Source organism: Macaca nemestrina, chromosome 12, assembly GCF_043159975.1.
Source record: "Macaca nemestrina isolate mMacNem1 chromosome 12, mMacNem.hap1, whole genome shotgun sequence".
In the NCBI taxonomy this organism is placed as follows: Eukaryota; Metazoa; Chordata; class Mammalia; order Primates; family Cercopithecidae; genus Macaca; species Macaca nemestrina.
Genome location: NC_092136.1, coordinates 116,968,216 through 116,992,302, shown reverse-complemented (window position 1 = coordinate 116,992,302; position 24,087 = coordinate 116,968,216). Strand labels below are relative to the sequence as shown.

General features: G+C 43.9%; 1 protein-coding gene across 3 annotated transcripts in view; it reads right to left on the bottom strand.

The window, feature by feature from the left end:
* The window catches only part of LOC105476440 (platelet activating factor acetylhydrolase 1b catalytic subunit 2), a 28,453-nt gene extending 7,604 nt beyond the window's left edge, over window positions 1-20,849 (bottom strand). The window contains exons 1-4 of one of the 3 annotated variants that reach the window (XM_011732406.2): window positions 20,831-20,849; window positions 12,460-12,547; window positions 3,728-3,817; window positions 2,473-2,589 (exon numbers count right to left, since the gene is read on the bottom strand). In XM_011732406.2, coding sequence (XP_011730708.1) covers window positions 2,473-2,589; window positions 3,728-3,817; window positions 12,460-12,540 — 288 coding nt within the window. In that variant the 5' untranslated portion in view covers window positions 12,541-12,547; window positions 20,831-20,849. Of the gene's footprint in view, window positions 1-2,472; window positions 2,590-3,727; window positions 3,818-12,459; window positions 12,548-20,505; window positions 20,664-20,830 lie in introns of those variants that run through there. The other 2 variants (XM_011732404.2, XM_011732405.3) reach the window with 2 other exon arrangements.
* Window positions 20,850-24,087: the final 3,238 nt, after the last annotated feature.

Sequence of the window (24,087 nt, the reverse complement as noted above, 5' to 3'; positions counted from 1 at the left end):
GGTAAAATTGTACTAGGAGGAAACAAGAGAGAATTATGTCATGCAACAGGGAGCTAATTTCTCAAAATCCAAAAATTATACAAAAAAGATTAATAGGCCGGGCGCGGTGGCTCAAGCCTGTAATCCCAGCACTTTGGGAGGCCCAGACGGGTGGATCACGAGGTCAGGAGATCGAGACCATCCTGGCTAACACGGTGAAACCCCGTCTCTACTAAAAAATACAAAAAACTAGCCAGGCGAGGTGGCGGGCGCCTGAAGTCCCAGCTACTCGGGAGGCTGAGGCAGGAGAATGGCATAAACCCAGGAGGCGGAGCTTGCAGTGAGCTGAGATCCGGCCACGGCCCTCCAGCCTGGGCGACAGTGCGAGACTCCGTCTCAAAAAAAAAAAAAAACAAAAAAGATTAATAAATTTAACTATATAAAAATAAAACCTGGAAAGGTGCAGTGGCTCACATCTATAATCTCAATGATTTGGGACGCTGAGGTAGGAAAAGTGCTTCAGCCCAGGAGTTCAAGGCTGCAGTGAGCCATGATCACACCACTGCACTCCAGCCTGGGTGACATGGCAAGACCCTGTCATGGTATAAATACACAGATGAACTCAAGGAAAAGAGTCACAGAGGTGGAGGCTGGAAGGAATTTTAATAATTTTTTTTTTTTTTGAGACAGTTTTGCTTTCGTTGCCCAGGCTGGAGTGCAATGGCTTGATCTCAGCTCACCGCAACCTCCGCCTCCTGGGTTCAAGCGATTCTCCTGCTTCAGCCTCCCGAGTAGCTGGGATTACAAGCATGGGCCACCATGCCCGGCTAATTTTTTGGTATTTTTAGTAGAGACAGGGCTTCTCCATGTTGGTCAGGCTGGTTTCGAACCCCCGACCTCAGGTGATCTGTCCGCCTCGACCTCGCAAAGTTGGGATTACAGGCGTGAGCCACCGTGACCGGCCTCTTTATTTATTTTTGAAACGGAGTCTTGCTCTGTCACCCAGGCTGGAATGCAGTGGTGCGATCCTGGCTCACTGCAACCTCTATCTCCTGGGTTCAAGTGATTCTCCTGCCTCAGCCTCCTAAGTAGCTAGGATTACAGGTGCATGACACCACGCTTGGTTTTTTTTTTTTTTTTTTAAAAACCAGAGACAGGGTTTCACCACGTTGGCCAGGGTGGTCTTGAACTCCTGGCCTCAAGTGATCCACCCACCTCGGCCTCCCAAAATTCTAGGATTACAGACATGACCCACCACGCCCATCCAACAAGTTTTTCTCTTTAGAAAACCAAAAAAAAATCAGTCTGGCATGGTAGCTCAAGCCTATAATCCCAGTATTTTAGGAGGCTGGGGCGGGAGGATCATCTGAGGCCAGGAGTTTGACACCAGCCTATGCAACACAGCAAGACCAAGAAAGACCCTGTCTACAAAAAGAAATTTAAAAATTAGCTGAGCACGGTGGCACATGCCTGCAGTCCTAGCTATTTGGGAGGCTGAGGCCATAGGGTCATCTGAGTCCAGGAGTTTGAGGTTACAGTGAGCTATCATCATGCCACTGCATTCTAGCTTGGGCAACAGAGAGAACCTGTCTTAAAACAAACAACTTTCAATGAAAGCATGTTTTGTCAGGGCTCAGCTTTTATTCTTTTTTTGGGAGCTGAAACGATTATATAGTGTGTGCCAACTCAGAGTATTTATGATATAAGATACTGGGTAGAAATATTCATTTGTTCACATCTGCTTCTAATTTTCTTCAGACGAACTTGGCAGGCCTTGATTACCGACCTGTTTATATGGTTAAACAGATCCAAAATTACTTCCTGAAGTTAATCATGGCCCTGCTCCCATGGCCCACCTCTGAGCAGTTTTCCCCTCATACTGCTCAAGGTCTATGCATTCCACAGAATAGCACACCTCATTAGCATAAAATCTCTTCCTTCAGCCAGGCACAGGGGCTCATGCCTGTAATCCCAGCACTTTTGGGAGGTCAAAGCGGGTGGATCATGAGGTCATGAGTTCAAGACCAGCCTGGCCAAGATGGTGAAACCCCATCTGTACTAAAAATACAAAAATTAGCTGGACACAGTGGCAGATGCCTGCAATCCCAGCTACTCGGGAGACTGAGGCAGGAGAATCGCTTGAACCCAGGAGGTGGGTATTGCAATGAGCCAAGATTGCACCACTGCACTCAACCTGGGCGACAAAGCAAGACTCCATCTCAAAAAAAAAATCTCTCCCTTCAATTTAAGAAGATAATTATAACAACTACAAATACAACCCAATAGGCAAACAATTCACTAGTTTCTTAATTATATATTTTGATATATTCTTAAGCAATGACAGTATCATTTACTTTAAAGAGGCATGAAACAAATAGTGAAATAGGTCTTTAAAGAAGCAATTTTTTTTTTTACTACCAGTTTCAGACTATTTAACTATCCAAAAGACACTTAAGATTAATGACATTATTTGACAAGTAACTTTCATTTCACCTTAGGCTTAATATTCTCCAGTTCTCCATTCTTTAGTCTCCACAGAACATGTCTTGTTGTATCTCCCCCAATTCCAAAATTCAGTGCATGAAGTGGGGAAAAAAGCTCTCGCCATATCTAAAAAAAGAAAAACTTGATTTAGTGCAGCTAAAACTAGGGGAAAGTTTAATCTTTCAATTGCAATGTGTTGCAAGGCATTAGAAATAATTTCCTTTTCCTGTATTCAAAGATAACACTGCAATGGTGTGACACTCACTGTTTAAGGACGTTGAAAACACCACTGTGTAACTCAGGTCTTAATGTAGCCTTAGGTCTCAGCTCAAGAAATGAGTCACAACTCAATCTGATGCCCCCTAAAAGGTACCAACATTAATAATTAAGCTGTCAACTCAACAAACTCTCCTTTCCACTTATTGAACTATACAAACAGGGTGAAGCGGAAACAAGAGATGAAGAAATTTAGAGTGCTAGAGCTAAAAAAAATAAATAAAGCTATCTTTTCTTTTAAATTTCCCTTGGGGTGGGGCACGGTGGCCCACGCCTATAATCTTAGCACTTTGGGAGGCCAAGACACATGGATCACTTGAGGCCAAGAGTTCAAGACCAGCCTGGCCAACATAGTGAAACCCCGCCTCTACTAAAAATACAAAAATTAGTCAGGCATGGTGGCGCATGCCTATAATCCCAACTACTTGGGGGGTGAGGTATGAGAATCTCTTGAGCCTGAGGTTGTGCCACTGCACTATAGCCTCAGCAATGGAGTGGGACTCTGTCTCAAAAAATAAATAAATAAATAAATAAATAAATAAAATAATAAATTTCCCATGGAAAAATGCCTAACCCTACAAGATTGGGAATAGCTTACTACAAAAATATATGAAATAGGAAAATGGCAAAATATAAACAAGAATCATGACTAGGATATATACGTTATCAGCAAATACAAATGGGAAATACTAAGTTACAAATAATAACTGACAATCTGAGTAGAGCAAATATAAACAAATATAACATTAAGCTTCTCAGAAACCAGAGTAAAAGAGGAAGTTTCATTATAAACAATGCTTCAGATCAGAACATGTTCAAGTTAAAAGAAAGAAAAGAAAATCCCTTTAGGTAGCTTTGATTTCTCTTATAACCTCAATTAGGGCTTCTCTAAGAGGCACAAATAAGCTCAGCTCAGAATGAAAGTCCATTAGTAATGAATGGTTATACATGAGTAGCCAAGAACCACGCTCACCCCTTCCACCTTTACCTCATATTGCTGCATTAACTGCACCATGGAGTCTCCCACAAACAGTACATCAGGCTCTTTGTCTTTACAGTCCAAAACAAATCTGTTGTGCTGGTTTGAAGAAGAAAGAAAAATTATTAACTGGCACTTCTGGCCGGGTGTGGTGGCCCATGCTTGTAATCTCAACATTTTAGAAGGCCAGGGCAGGAGGATCACTTGAGGTCAGGAGTTTGAGACCAGCCTGGGTAATATATCAAGATCCCACCTCTACAAAAACAACTTTTTTTTTTTTTTTTTTAGACAGGGTCTGGCTCTCTTACACAGGCTGGAGTACAGTGGCGTGCTCTTGGCTCACTGCAACTTCTGCCTCAGGGGCTCAAGCCATCCTCCCACCTCAGCCACCTGAGTAGCTGGGACTACGGGCTCATGCCACCATGCCTGGCTAATTTTTTGTATTTTTTGTAGAAACGGGGTTTTACCATGTTGCCCAGGCTGGTCTCCAACTCCTGAGCTCAAGTAATCTGCCCACCTCAGCCTTCCAAAGTGCTGGGATTCCAGGTGTGAGCCACACATCCAGCCAGAAAAAAAATTTTTTGAATAAAAAAAGAAACTGCTATTTCTTTTCCTGTGAGACTTCTTGGCCTAGAAAGAATAGCTGTCCAACCAGTTACCGTTGTTAAACATTTTTTTAGTCTACCCCCAAAGCTTATTCCTCTCATTCTACAAATTAACTGTTTGAACTTTCTTCTCACCCTTACTATACTGATCATTCTAGTACTCTCAAGAAACCCAGAATTCTAATGAAACCAGAATAGAAAAATACATGTAATACACTATGTAGAAGTTTATCTTTTCCTTAAACTTTAAGAAAATTGCAAATACACAGAAAAGTTGACATAGTACAATGAACATACACAACTGCCTCTTATATTCAACAACTAATAGTATTTTCCCATGTTTGCTTTATCTCTATGTACGCGTTCATGTTTGCTGGACCATTTGTGAAGTAAAATGCAAACATTATGATTCTTCACCAAGATGTATCTCCTAAGCATGCATCTCCTAAGAGTAAGAACATCTTCTTATAAAACCACAAATTGGGCGCAGTGGCTCATGCCTGTAATCCCAACACTTTGGGAGGCCAGGGTGGGCGGATCACCTAAGGCTGGGAGTTCGAGATCAGCCTGGCCAACATGGTGAAACCCCGTCTCTAATAAAAATACAAAAATTAGCCGGGCATGGTGGCGGGTGCCTGTAGTCCCAGCCACTCAGGAGGCTGAGGCAGGAGAATTGCCTGAACCTGGGAGATGGAGGTTGCAGTGAGCCGAGATCGTGCCATTACACTCCAGCCTAGGCAACAAGAGCGAAGCTCCATCTTAAAAACAAACAAACAAACAAAAAAACGCACAAATTATTATCATAACTAGGAAATGAAACAATCTCATAACATCTAATATTCAGTCCAAATTCAATTTTTCAAATGGCTCCAAGAGTTTGGATAAAGTATTACAACATCATTTTTTCAACTACAATCCAATCAGGTTCCATGTATTTTATTTGAATGCAGACTTTGAAAATATCTGTTAACTTCTAAATGTGAGACACTGGCAAACTAGGACTCAATCCTTTTCAGTCAAATCCAAGCTTATAAACAGTGGTAATCTCCTCTCAGAGTGCCTCTTTCTGTTATAAAGGCACAAAATACTTTCTAAAATTGATTTTGGCCAGGTGTGGTGGCTCATGTCCAAAATCTCAGCACTTTAGGAGGCCAAGGTGGGAAGGATAGCTTGAGCCCAGGCATTCGAGACCAGCCTGGGCAACATCATGAGACCCCTTCACTATGAAGAAAAGAAATAAAAGAAAAAAAAAGAAAGAAAAAAGAAAATAAATTTTATCCATTAATGTTAAAGAACATAGTCTAAACTTTTATTTTGGCCGGGCGCGGTGGCTCACGCCTGTAATCCCAGCACTCTGGGAGGCCGAGACGGGTGGATTACGAGGTCAGGAGATCGAGACCATCCTGGCTAACACGGTGAAACCCCATCTCTACTAAAAAATACAAAAAACTAGCTGGGCGAGGTGGCGGGCACCTGTAGTCCCAGCTACTCGGGAGGCTGAGGCAGGAGAATGACGTGAACCCGGGAGGCAGACCTTGCAGTGAGCTGAGATCCAGCCACTGCACTCCAGCCCGGGCGACAGAGCGAGACTCCGTCTCAAAAAAAAAAAAAAAAAAAAAAAAAAAAAAAAATTTTTTTTTTTTTAACTTTTTGGAGATGGAATCTCACGTCACTCAGGCTGGAGTGTAGTGGCATGATCTTAGCTCACTGCAACCTCCACCTCCCGGGTTCAACCAATTCTCATGCCTCAGCCTCCTGAGTAGCTGGGATTATAGGCACCTGCCACCATGCCCAGTTAATTTTTGTATTTTTAGTAGAGACGTGGTTTCACTATGTTGTCAGGCTGGTCTCTAACTCCTGACCTCAGGTGATCCACCCGCCTCGGCCTCCCAAAAGTGCTGGGATTACAGGCGTGAGCTACTACGCTAGGCCAGTTTAAACTTTTATATTCATCCCTGAAACAAATTTATACAATGCTCTAGGTCTGTAATGTAGGTCCAGGCAAAGGCCTACTCTCTTTTTTTCCCCAAAGATGGGGTCTTGCTATGTTGCCCAGACTGGACTGAATTCCTGGGCTCAAGTGATCCTTCTGCCTTAGCCTCCCAGCTAGCTAGAACTACAGGTATGCTTTATCATGCGCAGCTTTCCAATGCTGTTTCTTTTTCTCAAACTCTGCATTCAATTTTGTTTCCCTTAGGAATTAAGGAAGAGTTACTATTTAAGTATTTCTGTTGACAATACCAACACAGATGAGGCTGTGGTAAAACTCAGATATTCATCTACAGGTGAAGTGTAAAGTGACAGAAATACTTCTGGAAATAATTTTACAGATTATGAAAACACCTCCAGCCAGGAGTGGTGGCTCACGCCTGTAATCCTAGGCCTTTGGGAGGCCAAAGTGAGCAGATCACATGAGCTTAGGAGTTCAAGACCAGCCTTGGCAACATGCAAAACCCCATTTCTACTTAAACAAACAAACTATATATATATTCATTTATTTATTTAAAAAAAAAAACAAAACACTTCCTCTCTTAGGGTGACAGGATTAGGGACAGCTTTTTCCTTGCTTCCATATTTCGTGCAAACACATATTTTAAAAATCACTGTTTCCGTAAATATTTCTAAACTGAGGAGACATGAGCAAGAATAAGTTTAGTGAATAGGTGCTTTTTCCTATCATGTCAACTCCCTATTGCAGGTACTGTAGTACCAACTACCTTTCTCTCTTTTTTTTTTTTTTTTTGAGATTTTGAGACAGGGTTTCACTCTGTCACCCAGCCTGGAGTACAGTGGCAGCTGTGAACGACAGCTCACTGCAGCCCCAACCTCCCAGGCTCAGGCTGGGGAGGGCTTACGTGGTCCTCCCTGCCTCAGCCTCAGGCGCACTTCACCATATCCAGCTTTTTTTTTGGGGGGGGGGGGGCGTTTTGTAGAGATAGGGTTTTGCAATGTTGCCGGGGCTGGTCTGGAACTCAAGCGATCCACTTACCTCTGCCTCCCAACGTGCTGAGATTACAGGCCTGAGCCACCACACCCAGCCCCAACTACCTTTCCACACCAATAAAATAGCTTGTGTTTGTACAGTGTCGTGGAATTTAAGACTCCTATGATAAAGGTTCTAGTACTTTTCTCCTTAAGTATAATAGTTGTAATAAATTTGGAAACATAGAAAGGACCAAAACAACACATCTATAATCCTACCACCTTAACCTAGCAACTATGACCATGCTTGAGTATTTTCTCCTCAACTTTTTTCACATCCTCTGTTATCCCTTTTACATAGTTTAAGTATCACGGACACCTCTTTCTGGCACTACATGTCTGAGGCCAAAAAAACCCAACATTCAAATTCTAGCTTACCTACTTTCTAGTCCAGTGATCTTAAACAAGTACATAATTTGTGTCTTGGTTTTAACATCTGCTAGCAATTCCATTTTAGAGTTGTTAAAGATTCCCAGCTATATCATCTGGCACCCACTAGGCACTTGAAAAATGGTAGCCATTATAGTTGCATTTAACATCATACTAGAACCAGTTTTCTATGTAGCAACACAGTTTTTATAATCGTAACTTTTAATGGCCATATATTCTTTTTTAGACACAGGGTCTTGCCCTGTCACCGAGGGTGGAGGGCAGTGCATGATCACAGCTTACTACAGCCTCAAACTCCCAGACTCAAGCAATTCTCCTGCCTCGGTCTCCCTAGAAGCTGGGACTACAGGCACACACCCAGCGATTTTTTTTTTTCTATTTTTTGTACAGTCAGGGTCTTGGATTGTTTCCTAGGCTACATTTCTGGCCTCAAACAATCTACAGGCCTCAGCCTTCCAAAGTGCTGGGACTACAGGTATGAGCCACTGCACCTAATATACTCTACTGAATACACTCAATGACACATTTTTGTTTGCTTTTTTGGGGGGTGAGGGGAATGAGGGTCTATGTTGCCCAGGCTGGTCTTGAACTCCGGTGCTTAAGCAATCCTCTTGCCTCAGCCTCCCAGGTCACGCTTTTCTTCCTGTGGGCAGACTTGCCAGTGGCCTCTTTTTGTGAATCTAATAAGCGTAATAAAGGGATATATATATAGTTTTTCCTACGTTGGAAATTCTTAAAATCAGTATTTTTATGGATTTTGGACATATTTCCAAATTCTTAACAAAAGGGCTATATACCAATCTGTAAGGACTCCAGCAATATATTAGAACTGGTTTTACTGTACTTGCACCTGAATTAGATATTAACACTTCTCTTTCTCTTCCTAACGTTTTAATTTACACTTTTTGGAAACAAAGTTAAAGACTTTCTACCATGTCTACTGAAATACTTATGTATTAGTTCCTTTAGGATATTTTTATTGATAATACACGATATCTATGCTTCATCTATAATATTTACTGTGTATATTTTCCTTAGTCTGCTGCTGAGCCTTATTTTTCTGGTTAATATGTTTTGATACGATTTCTATTATGTTTGGCAAGTCTTTCAACATTACCCTTAAGAAAACCTTTTAGGCCAGGCACTTGGTGGCTCATGCCTGTAATCCCAGCACTTTGAGAGGCTAAGGTGGGTGGATCACCTGAGGTCAGGAGTTCAAGACCAGCTTGACCAACATGGTGAAACCTCATCTCTACTAAAGAAATACAAAAATTGGCCGGGCGCGGTGGCTCAAGCCTGTAATCCCAGCACTTTGGGAGGCCCAGACGGGCGGATCATGAGGTCAGGAGATTGAGACCATCCTGGCTAACACGGTGAAACCCCGTCTCTACTAAAAAATACAAAAAACTAGCCAGGCAAGGTGGCGGGCGTCTGTAGTCCCAGCTACTCGGGAGGCTGAGGCAGGAGAATGGCGTAAACCCAGGAGGCGGAGCTTGCAGTGAGCTGAGATCCGGCCACTGTACTTCAGCCTGGGTGACAGAGCGAGACTCCATCTCAAAAAAAAAAAAAAAAAAAAAAAGAAAGAAATACAAAAATTAGTCGGGTATGGAGGTGGACGCCTCTAATCCTAGTTATTCAGGAGGTGGAAGTTGCAGTGAGCCAAGATCACGCCACTGCACTTCAGCCTGGGTAACACAATGGGACTCCATCTCAAAAACAAAAACAAAAACAAAACAAAACCTTTTCATTACGGAAAATATCAAATGTATACAAAAGCACAGAGAATTAACACCTCCATTCAGAAAGAATGAACCTCCATGTATCAATTACCAGCTAGAGCAATCATTTATGGCCTATATTATTTCAGTCATACCCCCAACTACTGCCCCACTCCATCCTCAGATTATTTTGAAGCAAACTGAGGATATGTCATTCCAAGTACAAATATTTCAGTATGCTATGCTTAAAAGATTTTTAAAGTCAGGCACGGTGGCTCATGCCTGTAATCCCAACACTTTGGGAGGCTGAGGTAGGAGGATCACTTGAGGCCAGGAGTTCAAGATCATCAGCCTGGGCAACATAGTGAGATCCTATCTCCACAAAAAATAATAAAAAAAATTAGTACGGCATGGTGGCATGCACCTGTGGTCACAGCTACTTGAGAAGCCAAGGTGGGACGATCACTTAAGCCCAGGAAGCCAAGGCTGCAGTAAGTTGTAATGGTGCCACTGCACTCCAGCATGGTTGACAGAGCGAGACTCTGCCTCCAAAAAAATGTTTAAAATATTTGTGTATGTTTTTCTTCCATTTGACTGATTTTTCTACAGCCAGGGCTCATTAAAGTCTATTAACTTAAGACAAGAATAATGAAGATATCTAGTTTAGTTACTACTTTTCCTTTCCTTTGTCTTGAACTCCTGGGCTCCAGTGATTACCTGCCTCAGCTTCCCAAAGTGCTGAGATTACAGGTGTGAGTCACTACTCCTGGTGTAGTTACTATTCATAAAGGTATAAATGGTCCAGATGCCCATGAAAGAGAAAATGGGCAAAACAACTGTAGTACACTTACTTTTTTTTTTCTTTTTGAGATAAAGTCTCGATCTGTCATCCAGGCTGGAGTACAGTGGCACAATTATAGTTCATTGTAGCCTTGATATCCTGGGCTCAAGTGATCCTCCCACCTTGGCTTCCCAACCTGCCTTGGCCTCCCAAAGTGCTGGGATTACAGGTGTGAGACACTGTATACTGCTCTGTCTTAAAAAAAAATTATTGACGCCGGGCGCGGTGGCTCACGCCTGTAATCCCAGCACTTTGGGAGGCCGAGGCGGGCGGATCACAAGGTCAGGAGATCGAGACCACGGTGAAACCCCGTCTCTACTAAAAATACAAAAAATTAGCCGGGCGCGGTTGTGGGCGCCTGTAGTCCCAGCTACTCGGGAGGCTGAGGCAGGAGAATGGCGTGAACCCGGGAGGCGGAGCTTGCAGTGAGCCGAGATCGCACCACTGCACTCCAGCCTGGGCGACAGAGCGAGACTCCGTCTCAAAAAAAAAAAAAAAAAAAATTATTGGGGCTGGGCGCGGTGGCTCAAGCCTGTGATCCCAGCACTTTGGGAGGCCGAGACGGGCGGATCACGAGGTCAGGAGATCGAGACCATCCTGGCTAACACGGTGAAACCCCGTCTCTACTAAAGAAAATACAAAAAAACTAGCCGGGCGAGGTGGTGGGCGCCTGTAGTCCCAGCTACTCGGGAGGCTGAGGCAAGAGAATGGCATAAACCCGGGAGGCGGAGCTTGCAGTAAGCTGAGATCCGGCCACTGCATTCCAGCCTGGGCGACAGAGCAAGACTCTGTCTCAAAAAAAAAAAAAAAAAAAATTATTGGGACAACCAGAGAAAACTGAATATGGTCTTTGGATTAAGTAATAGTATTATATCAATATTACATCTCATGATTTTAATAACTATCCTATAGTTATTTAACAAAAGTCCTTATTTTTAAGAAAACATGTTGAAATATTCAGGGGTAAAGAGAAATGAGTGCAAATGCTTCAGAAAAAACCACTATGTTAGTATATACATATACAAATAGATATAGACACAGCACACAGGGCGTGGTGGCTCACGCCTGTAATCCCAGCACTTTGGGAGGCTGAGACAGGCAGATCACTTGAGGTCAGGAATTTGAAACCAGCCTGGCCAACATGGCAAAACCCTGTCTCTACTAAAAATACAAAAATTAGCTCAGCATGGTGGCGGGCACCTGTAATTCCAGCTACTTGGGAGGCTAAGACACAAGAATAACTTGAACCCGGGGTGGCGGGGGGTGGAGGTTGCAGTGAGCGAAGATTGCACCACTGCACTCCAGCCTGGGCAAGAGTGAGACTCCGTCTCAAAAAACCAACAACAACAACAACAAAAAAAAAACAAAAACAAAATAGATGCAGACACAATAATTAGGCAGATATCGTAAAATGTTAACAATTGGTGAGTCTAGATGAAGATACTTCTTTCTAAATTTCTGTAACATTTGTGTAGTTTTGAAATAACTTCAAAATAAAAAAACTAAATATTTCCCAGTTCCAACATCAGATTGGTGAAGAGGCAGGACATTTGTAACACTACATTTTTACTGACAGTAACAAATTCTTGTTGACTATTAAAATACCCCCGTGTACAACCTGTCGCAGGTCACAGGATTACAGTTTTTTGTTTTTGTTTTTGAGATGGAGTCTTGCTCTGTCGCCCAGGCTGGAGTGCAGTGGCGTGATCTTGGCTCACTGCAACCTCCGCCTCCCGGGTTCAAGAGATTCTCCTGCCTCAGCCTCCTGAGTAGCTGGGACTACAGGTGCCTGCCACCACACCTGGCTAACTTAATTTTAGTAGAGATGGGTTTCACCATATTGGCCAGTCTGGTCTCAAATTCCTGACCTTGTGATCCACCCACTTAGGCCTCCCAAAGTGTTGGGATTACAGGCGTGAGCCACTGTGCCCAGCCTGGAGTGTTTTTTTTTTGTTTTTTTTTTTTTTAATTGCCCCTTCGCAGTTTTGATCAAAAGATCTTTAAAAATTGAAGAAACCAGGCATACTGACATGTGACACTAGTCCCAGCTATGTGGGAGGCTGAAGTGGGAGGATCACTTGAGCCCTGCAGTTTGAGGCCAGCCTGGGCAACACAGTGAGACCCTGTTTCAAAAACCAAAACAAAACAGACAAAAAACTGGAGAGACTCAACTCATGTGAATGATACACATGCACTTCCTTTTACCTGAGACATCCATCGGTCATCTCCTTGAATATCTTCTGCTGCATGCGGAATAGCTGCTGGGTTTGAGTCTCCTTGGCTCATTCTACACCTGTGAAAAAATGTCTATGTCATGTTTCATTTGTTAACAGGAATGTTTGTAACCACTTAAATATTATTATACACATCAGGCTTTAAATAATAATTTAAGTTTTATTGTGGTTTGCCTACAAACAATTGGGAAACTAAACAGAAACAATTACTTTCTGTAGAGACGAATTCCGGAACATGACTAAGTCCCATAAATATAGCATCACTAAACTGTCAGACAGCTTTGAATATGACTTAGTTGCAGTGCAGTACATTTTAAAAATCTCCAAGTACATACTTTATACCTATACTAGCTTTTTTGTGATATGTTACTGTAAGTACCAAGTGACACAAGCAGTTATTAGATACAGTACAATAAAATCTACATCAGAAGTTTTTCAGCTGTTAAGAGTTACACACTTAAGAATTACTACTGCAATGATTAAAATCCACTGGTTACTAAACATCACACAAATAACTGTAGCACAGGTTCTGACAAAAGTAGTCACAGGCCTTGGCACTAGGTTTTGACAAATGTTTACCAGGTATTTTTATTTTTGATAAGTTTCCAATAAGAAAATTTTAGTAATGATGGCCAGGCGCGGTGGCTCACGCCTGTAATCCCAGCATTTTGGGAGGCCAAGGCAGGTGGATCACAAGGTCAGTAGATCGAGACCATCCTGGCCAACGTGGTGAAATCCCCTCTCTACTAAAAATACAAAAAATTAGCTGGGCATGATGGCATGCACCTATAGTCCAGCTACTCAGATGGCTGAGGCAGGAGAATCACTTCAACCAGGGAGGCAGAGGTTGCAGTAAGCCGAAATCACACCACTGCACTCCAGCCTGGGTGACAGCCAGACTCCAACTCAAAAAAAAAAAAAAAAGAAAAAATTTTAGTAATGAGTCCAAATATGTCATCTAATAAGTAAAATTCGGCAAAATTAGAAGTGCTAATCTTCTATGAATAGAAAGACAAATAAGAAACCAGACTACTTTTCAACCAGTTCTGGAGAATATACACTAGAAACATTAGGCTCCAAATGCAAAGGACTATGAAAAAGAAAAAAATCGGCCGGCGTGGTGGCTCACGCCTGTAATCCCAGCACTTTGGGAGGCCAAGGCAGGCGGATCACGAGGTCAGGAGGTCGAGACCATCCTGCCTAACACAGTGAAACCTCATCTCTACTAAAAACACAAAAAAAATTGGCCGGGTGTGGTGGCGGGTGCCAAAAAAAGAAAAAAAAAAAAACAACAACAATCTGGGGTTTTCTGGTTTATAGAAAAGGAGGTCATCTTTTTTTTTTTTTCTGAGATGGAGACTCGCTCTGTCACCCAGGCTGGATTGCAGTGGCGCAATCTCGGCTCACTGCAAGCTCCGCCTGCAGGGTACATGCCATTCTCCTGCCTCAGCCTCCCAATTAGCTGGGACTACAGGCGCCCACCACCACATCCGGCTAATTTTTTTGTATTTTTAGTAGAGACAGGGTTTCACCGTGTTAGCCAGGATGGTCTCGATCTCCTGAAGAAAAGGAGGTCATCTTCTATACAAGCAATCTTTTTCTTTCCCTTGACATCCTCAAATACAGCTAAGCTTTCTCAGAAAGATCGAGTTATATTCATTCAATATACATATTTACTGAGTACACAAAACACACTACATTGCCAAAGTAGTAGTTTTTTAGAATCACAAAGTGAAAAATCCCAAGCATGAATGCATACCTTCACTCACGAAAAATAAATTACAGAAGCAAATAATACTAACAGTAATTTCAAGACCAGCCTGGCCAACATGGTGAAATGCCCGTCTCTACAAAAAATACAAAAATAAGCCAGGCGTGGTGGAGCATGCCTGTAAGTCGCAGTTATTTGGGAGACTGGAGCAGGAGAATCGCTGGAACCTGGTAGATGAAGTTGCAGCAACAGCAAGACTTCATCTCAAACAAATTATTAAAAAATGTGGGAGGTTTTGCTTTATTTTTTTTTGTTTTTTTGAGATGGAGTCTTGCTCTGTCGCCCAGGCTGGAGTGCAGTGGCGTGATCTGGGCTCACTGCAAGCTCCGCCTCCTGGGTTCATGCCATTCTCCTGCCTCAGCATCAAGAGTAGCTGGGACTACCGGTGCCCATCACCACATCTGGCTTTTTGTATTTTTAGTAGAGACGGGGTTTCACCATGTTAGCCAGGATGGTCTTGATCTCCTGACCTTGTGATCTGCCCACCTCGGCCTCCCAAAGTGCTGGGATTACAGGCATGAGCCACTGAGCCCAGCCTTGCTTTATTTTTAAACCAATAAAACATTCTATACTTTCTACATAAAAGTTTATTTGGGTCTAAGTTCAAGTCTAGGCTTAAATCAAGTTAAAACTTACACGTTAGTTAATAAAAGTGTTTTGAGACAAGGTCTTTTTTTTTTTTTAAGGTTGAGTCCCAGCGTGTAGCCAGGACTACAGGTATGCACCGCCACGCCCGGCTAATTTTTGTATTTTTCTTTTATACAGACAAGGTTTCTCCATGTTGCCCAGGCTGGTCTCGAACTCCTGAGCTTGGCTTAGAATTCTGCCCAGTCTAGTATATTTTTGAAATGCATCCCACTACATACGTGTTTGTATATAAAACATGCTAACTACTGTTCATGTGAATCTTAAATTACAGTGAAGCTCTTTTTTTCCTTTTATAGATTAGAAAACTTTTTAAAATTAAATTCTTTTAAAAGTTAGACTTCAGCCAGGTGTGGTGGCTCACACCTGTAATCTCAGCACTTTGGGAGGCCGAGGCAGGAAGATGACTTGAGTCTAGGAGTTTGAGACTATCCTGGGCAATATGATGAGACCCCGTTTCTACAAAAAATTGAAAGAATTAGCTTGGCATGGTAGTGCCTATAGTCTCAGCTACCCAGCAAGCTGAGTCAGGAGGATTGCTTGAGCCGGGTGCAGTGGCTCACGCCTGTAATCCTAGCACTTTGGGAGCCTGAGGTGGGTAGATTATCCAAGGTCAGGAGTTCAAGACCAGCCTGGCCAACAAGGCAAAACCTATCTCTACTAAACATAAAAAAAAAAAAAAAAAAAAAAAAAAAAGAAGAAAAATGGCAGGTGTTGTGGCACTTGCTTGTAATCCCAGCTACTAGGGAGGCTGAGGCAGGAGAATCGCTTGAGCCCAGGAGGTGGAAGCTGCAGTGAGCTGTGATCATGCTACTGCACTCCAGCCTGAGTGACAGTGAGACCTTGTCTCTAAATAAATAAATGTTCTGAGATTTTTTTCCTATATTCCAATGGATCATCTTATGCATTCCCAGAGGGTACATATACACTTTCAAGACTAATGATCTATATAAATTATACGATCTCTATTATTTTAAGAGAAGGGCCTCACTACATTGTCCAGGCTGGATTCAAACTCCTGAGCTTAAGTGATCCTCCTGCTTCAGCTTCCCAAGTAGCTGGGACTACAAGCACACACTACCACTCCCATCTTAGAGCTACAATTCAATAGACAGTCATGGATTTTCAGAGTTCATCCAACAGACAAACAACTGATCTAAAATAACATTAAGAACTTACTATTTACCAGACACTGTGCTAGGAGCTTTGTTATTTAAATAAACGTGATGCTCAGAGAGACCTAAGCAAACTTCTCCATGACAGTAGAGCTGGTAAACACAACAGGACAGGTGGGATTTGAAATCAGAGTGACAGACTTCCAAAGCCTACTCTTGAGTAAATGATGTTATGTTCTGATTAGAGAAGACTATATAGATGCCGGGCGCAGTGGCTCACACCTGTAATCCCAGCATTTTGTGGGGCTGAGAGGGGAGGATCACCTGAGGTCAGGAGTTCGAGACCAGCCTGGCCAACAGGGTGAAATCCTGTCTGCACTAAAAATACAAAAGATTAGCCAGGTTTGGTGGCACATACTTGTAATCCCAGCTACTCAGGAGGCTGAGGCATGAGAATATCTTGAACCCAGGAGGTGGAGGATGCAGTGAGCAGAGATCACACCACTCTGGGTGACAGAGCAAGACTCTGTCTAAAAAAAAGAAAGAAAATAAAAAATGATAAATTCTAATTTACTAAGTTGTTTCACTTATACTTTCTACTACCCAAATTCAATGGCATTCTGATACCCTAAGCAAAACACTTCTACCTCAACCCTAAATTTCTTCATGGGAAAATAAAAAAGGCATACAGATAGAGAAACCGAGGAACAAAATGTCACTTCTCTGAAGCTACAAGGCAGATAGAACTGGGAGGTCACAAATATTCCCAATTACATAGTCTTTTTTTTTTTGGCGCTATGAATACAAGGTGATCCTTCTTCCCCTACAATGGCAAAGTATCAGAGCAGAAATGTGTTTCTTTGTGCCTTCTGACTCTGATTTTGTATTATTTTGTCAATCAAAATCTTATTATACAAAGTAGCTTTCAGTTTTACTGATGCTCATGGCTTGGTAACATTTTCAAACATGAGGAAAAGAAAAACTGAGCTACAAACTCATACAAATCTCGTTTTTAAGAACAAGGCAGGGGCCGGGCGCCGTGGCTCACGCCTGTAATCCCAGCACTCTGGGAGGCCGAGACGCATGGATCACCAGGTCAGGAAATCGAGACCATCCTGGCTAACACGGTGAAACCCCGTCTCTACTAAAAGTGCAAAAAATTAGCCGGGCGTGGTGGTGGGTGCCTGTAGTCCCAGCTACTCAGGAGGCTGAGGCATGAGAATAGTGTGAACCCAGGAGGCGGAGCTTGCAGTGAGCCCAGATCACGCCACTGCACTCCAGTCTGGGCGACAGAGCGAGACTCCATAAAAACGAGGCTGGAAATGCATAACCTAGACGACTATGCATATAGAGGACTCAAACAATTCGGAAATCAGAGAAACTGTTGTGGCTGGGCACAGTGGCTCACTCCTGTAATCCCAACACTTTGGGACACTAAGGCAGGTGGACTGCTTGAGCCCAGGAGTTTGAGACCAGCCTGGGTAACATGGTGAAACTCTGTCTTTACAAAAAACACAACAATTAGCTGGGGGGAGTGGTGGGGGCGCGGTGCGCTACTGCACTCCAGCCTCAGGGACAGAGCAAGACCCTGTCTCAAAAATAAAAATTAAACTGGCTTTTCTTTTATTGAGACGGAGTTTCGCTCTTGCTGCCCAGGCTGGAGTGCAACAGCGCGATCTCGGCTCACTGCAACCTCCGCCTCCTGGGTTCAAGCAATTCTCCTGTCTCAGCCTCCAGAGTACTGAGATTACAGGTGCCCACCACCACTCCCGGCTAATTTTTGTATTTTTAGTAGAGATGCGATTTCAAATCATATTGGTCAGGCTAGTCTCGAACTCCTGACATCATGTGATCCGCCCGCCTTGGCTTCCCAAAGTGTTGAGATTGTAGGTGTGAGCCACTGCGCCTGGCCGGCTTTTTTTTTTTTTTTTTTGAGACAGGACTTCATTCTGTTGCCTGCGCTGAAGCACAGTGGAGAAATCATGGGTCACTGCAGTTTCCACCTCCTGCATTCAAGCGATCCTCTTGAACAGAAGCTGCCTGACCTTTTTTTTTTTGGTAGATGGGGGTCTCACCATATTGCTCAGGCTGACCTGCAACTCCTAGGCTCAAGTGATCCTAGCACCTTGGCCTCTCAAAGTGCTGGAATTACAGGCATGAGTCATGGCGCCCAGCCAGCTGCGTTTTGTTTTATGTTTTTTACTGACAGGGTCTCTGTCAGTCGTTAGCTGGAGTGAAGTGGCTTAACACAGCTCACGACAGCCTTGATCTCCTGGGCTCAAGTGATCCTTACATTTCTTCCTTCCAGAGTAGCTGGGACTACAGGCGCAGGCCACCACGTATGGCTAATTTTTAAATTTTGTAGAGAGGAGGTCTTGCCATGTTGCTCAGGCTCCAACTGTTGTATTCTTTCCAATTAAAATGAAGAATTATCTGCTCTTATGGGCACATAAAACAAGAACAAACTAAGAGCTACCCAGTGGTGAGACACAAACTTCTGAGTCACTTCGGGTTTCCTGCGCCTGCAATCTCAGCACTTTGGGAGGCCAAAGCTGGTGGATCACTTGAGGTCGGAAGTTCAAGACCTGCCTGGCCAACATGGCAAAACCCCGTCTCTACTAAAAAAAATACAAAATTAGCTGGGTGTGGTGGCGCGTGCCTTGCTGTAAGCTTGAACCGGGAGGCAGAGGTTGTAGTGAGTCGGGATCGCTCCACTGCACTCCAGCCTGGACAACAGACTGAGACTCCGCCTCAAAAAAAAAAAAAAAAAAAAAAGAGCGAGCAAGCAGAAAGAAAGAAAGAAAAAGCGAGCAAGCAGAATGCAAATAAAAGGTCTGAAGAACAAGTTTTGTTAATTTGCCACAACAGACTGTACTCCAGGGGAAGCTTTGTTGTCCATTAAAGTGAGTTCTCCGGGAAGATGAGGAGTAACCGACTTCCACGATTTTCCTGCGTTTTCTATATTCTCTACTTACTATGACAATACAGTACTAGAATTTCCAAGTGCTTATACCAGCATAGTGTAATGTATTTAATGAGAAACCAGTTCCAACAACAAAGCATTATAAATTTTCAAGCTGAGTTAGATGTTTTAGTCTGAACCAGGAAAACACATCGAGTGGGAAAGTTGAACCAAGAATTCAGAGATTTAGAATGTTTCCACTCAGACCTAAGACTCTCCACTTTGTTTCAGAGGGAGTGGGTATGGTTATTGTGAAGAGGAAGGCGGCCCTCATCCTGAATACCCGGTAGCCTCCGTGAGCTGGTGGGTGGGTCCTCGGTCCAGTACCTCCATAATTTATGATCAAATGCCCAAGCCAACAAACTAATGCACGTTGATTTCCTAGTCCTCCCCTTCTCCCCCACAAGGAGGCAACCTTTATGTCAGAACAAGGTGCCCAGAAGAAGCCAAAGACACAAGGCACATCCAAGGCAAAGACAATCTTAAGCACTTTCTCCTTCCACTTTCTCCGCACCTTACCCCTCGGCCCAAACCCTTCCCGTAATTTCAAGCTGTACTGAGGTCCTAGGGTGGATCCGGGTGGTCTTTCCTTTCTCTACGGGTAAGCTCTACAAACAGGCTAAAGCTCCCAGCGTTAGTGTTCTTAAGTTTGTGTATAAATTCTGAAAAGCAACGCTGGCCTGCGAGCTATGAAAAGCAGAAGCATGAGTCACCACGCAACGGGTCAATCAAACCTGTAGACCAGAAGGCACGGATCTGGCAAACGGGACGGCGAGCCAGGAAAAAAAACATCCCCCCAAACCTCTCCGCTGACAGGTTTATCTAGCTGGCTGACCTTGGGCAGGTCACCAGCCGCTCCCAGCACATTCATGTCTAAGATGAGATGCGGGCTGGAAAGCCTTCCAAGAAATAATCCCTTCCGAGTGGTGACGGTCTATGCACCTTTTGAATACACACATCTTAAGAGGTAACGGAGAAGTTTCTAAAGAGCTGCAATTTTTCAACAAAAGGAGCAGGCAAAAGTGTTCGGTAAAAACACAACGGAGTAACTGGTTTTGCCCTCCGACCAGACGCGAGGGGAGAGAAGGGTGAGAAGTTACACCCCTGGGATGGAGGGAAAATGTAGCAGCTGAGACCAGGGCAGGAGCGGCAGCGCCCAGCCTGGGCGAGCTGGGGTGCGCGAGGCCTACCGCGGGTGGGCCAGGCAGGGCAGGGCGGGGCGGGGCGCCCGCCGCGCTACTCTCCCGGGAAAGGCGGTGGAGGCGCCGGCCGGCGGCTGAGGAGAGTCGACAGCTTTCGGGGTAGGATGTCGGGAAAGGGTTCACAGGGCAAAGACTACCTGCGCCGGCGGCTGGGAAGCCGACGCCGGGCCCGCAGAGAAGGCGCGCGCTCGCGAGGCCCCCCCAAGGGGATGGGGTGGCGTGGGGGGAGGGGCCGCAATGGTGGGGGAGGGGAGGTCGCGGGGCCTCTCACAATAACACCTCGCAGCCCCTTCCGACCCCCGCCTCTAAGCCACCGGCTCACCGCGACCCTGGATGCACTCACTGAAGTAGAGGGTCCGTGCGGGCCCCAAGCGGCTGAGGCGTCGGCGGGTGGCGCGTCTGTCGCTCGCTCGGTCCCAGCGGCCCCGCTCCGGCGCGTCCCTCCTCCGGCCCCAGCACCAGCAGCAGCTCTTCCACTTCCGGTTCCCCTGCCACTCAGGCAAATGGCTTCCGGAAGTCCCGCCCGCACCCCGCCTCGCCTCAGCGTGGTTCCTCTCTACCCGCCCTCGCTCTCCCGGGCGCTGGCGGCGTGCGCCCAGGTGTCCCGCCACGCCCCGTTGGGTACCCTGCTTTGTTCTCGCGCTTACCCCCATTTTGTGTGGCGTCTGAGCTACATGGGCCTCTCTGTTTACTCCAACTGCATCGCTCAATCCTGCGTTCGTGCCACCGCAGTGTGGAGCTGGCATTCGGGACAATGTGGCGTGAAGTCACACTGACGCCATTCCCTTCACACTCAGCCAACTTGGCTTCTTCCTCCACCCATGGAATAAACCAGACTGCTGAAAGTGGGAGGGAAATAGCGGACCAAGGTTAAGGAGGCAGTACCTGACATTTATTAGTGGAATTTCTGTTTCTATGACGAATGTGGAGATTTTAGGTGACCGCCTGTTAAGGTGATATATAGGGGGATGACGAACCCCAGGCTTTTCCTTAAAAGATCCATCCCGTTTTGGGGAAGACATACATATGCAAAGTCAATATTGTAAAGTTTATATGCTAAATAAATGCAGGATCTATAAAAGTAGAAAGGAGGGGCAAGGGATGTGTTCGAGCTTTTATAGCAGCGCAACGGTTGGTGGAGCAGTGCCCTGAGCTGGCCCTTTAAGGATTTCAGCTCTATGCTGGTGAATAGGCAGAGCCTTCCAGGGCTTTTAAAATGATGTTGGGGGGAGCGTTGATTTTGCTGACAAAACCTGTTAAGAATACTGTGAAATCCTGGGAGCCTAAAATGTCAAGATATGTCAAGTAATTTTTCTTTTTTTTTTTTTTATTATACTTCAAATTCTAGGGTACATGTGCACAACGTGCAGGTTTGTTACATAGGTATACATGTGCCATGTTGGTTTGCTGCACCCGTCAACTCGTCATTTACATTACGTATTTCTCCTAATGCTATCCCTCCCCCAGCCACCCATCCCCCGACAGACCCCCATGTGTGATGTTCCCCGCCCTTTGTCCAAGTGTTCTCACTGTTCAATTCCCACCTATAAGTGAGAACATGTGGTGGTTGGTTTTCTGTCCTTGTGATAATTTGCTGAGAATGGTGGTTTCCAGCTTCATCCATGTTCCTGCATAGGATATGAACGCATCCTTTTTATGGCTGTATAGTATTCCATGGTGTATATGTGCCACATTTTCTTAATCCAGTCTATCATTGATGGACATTTGGGTTGGTTCCAAGTCTTTGCTATTGTGAATAGTGCCGCAATGAACATATGTGTGCATGTGTCTTTATAGTAGCATGATTTATAATCCTTTGGGTTTATACCCAGTAATGGGATTGCTGGGTCAAATGGTATTTCTAGTTCTAGATCCATGAGGAATCGTCACACTGTCTTTCACAATGGTTGAACTAATTTACACTCCCACCAACAGTGTAAAAGCATTCCTATTTCTCCACATCCTCTCCAGCATCTGTTGTTTCCTGACTTTTTAATGATCACCATTCTAACTGGTGTGAGATGGTATCTCATTGTGGTTTTGATTTGCATTTCTCTGATGACCAGTGATGATGATTTTTTCATGTGTCTGTTGGCTGCATAAAGTCTTCTTTTGAGAAACGTCTCTTCTTATCCTTTGCCCACTTTTTGATGGGGTTTTTTTCTTGTAAATTTGTTTAAGTTCTTTGTAGATTCTGGATATTAACCCTTTGTCAGATGGGTAGATTGCAAAATTTTTCTCCCATTCTGTAGGTTGCCTGTTCACTCTGATGGTAGTTTCTTTTGCCATGCAGAAGCTCTTTAGTTTAATTATATCCCATTTGTCTATTCTGGCTTTTGTTCCCATTCTTTTTGGTGTTTTAATCAGGAAGTCTTTGCCCATGCCTGTGTCCTGAATGGTATTGCCTATGTTTTCTTCTAGGGTTTTATGGTTTTAGGTCTAACATTTAAGTCTTTAATCCATCTTGAGTTAATTTTTGTATAAGGTGTAAGGAGGGGTTCCAGTTTTAGCGTTCTGCATATGGCTAGCCAGTTTTCCTGGCACCATTTATTAAATAGGGGATGCTTTCCCCATTGCTTGTTTTTGTCAGGTTTGTCAAAGAGCGGATGGTCATAGATGTGTGGTGTTATTTCTGAGGCCTCTGTTCTGTTCTATTGGTCTATATATCTGTTTTGGTACCAGTACCATGCTGTTTTGGTTACTGTAGCCTTGTAGTATAGTTTGAAGTCAGGTAGCATGATGCCTCCAGCTTTGTTCTTTTTGCTTAGGATTGTCTTGGCAATGCGGGCTCTTTTTTGGTTCCATATGAACTTTAAAGTAGTTTTTTCCAATTCCATGAAGAAAGTCATTGGTAGCTTGAGGGGATAGCACTGAATCCATAAATTACTTTGGGCAGTGTGGTCATTTTCACGATACTGATTCTTCCTATCCATGAGCATGGGATGTTCTTCCATTTGTTTGTATCCTCTTTTATTTCATTGAGCAGTGGTTTGTAGTTCTCCTTGAAGAGGTCCTTCACATCCCTTGTAAGTTGGATTCCTAGGTATTTTATTCTCTTTGTAGCAATTGTGAATGGGAGTTCACTCATGATTTGGCTCTCTGTTTGTCTGTTATTGGTGTATAGGAATGCTTGTGATTTTTGCAGATTGATTTTGTATACTGAGACTTTGCTGAAGTTGCTTATCAGCTTAAGGAGATTTTGGGCTGAGACGATGGGGTTTTTTAAATATACAATCATGTCATCTGCAAACAGGGACAATTTGACTTCCTCTTTTCCTATTTGAATACCCTTTATTTCTTTATCTTGCCTGATTGCACTGGCCAGAACCTCCAACACTATGTTGAATAGGAGTGGTGAGAGAGGGCATTCTTATCTTGTGCCGGTTTTCAAAGGGAATGCTTCCCATTTTTGCCCATTCAGTATAATATTGGCTGTGGGTTTGTCATAAATAGCTCTTACTATTTTGAGATACGATCCATCAATACCTAGTTTATTGCGAGTTTTTAGCATGAAGAGCTGTTGAATTTTGTCAAAGGCCTTTTCTTCGTTGAGATAATCATGTGGTCTTTGTCGTTAGTTTTGTTTATGTGATGGATTACGTTTATTGATTTATGTATGTTGAACCAGCCTTGCATCCCAGGGATGAACCCGACTTGATCGTGGTGGATAAGCTTTTTGATGTGCTGCTGGATTCAGTTTGCCAGTATTTTATTGAGGATTTTCGTATCGATGTTCATCAGAAATATTGGTCTAAAATTATCTCGTTTTTGTTGTGTCTCTGCCAGGCTTTGGTATCAGGATGATGCTGGCCTCATAAAATGAGTTAGGGAGGATTCCCTCTTTTTCTATTGATTGGAATAGTTTCAGAAGGAATGGTAACAGCTCCTCTTTGTAGCTCTAATA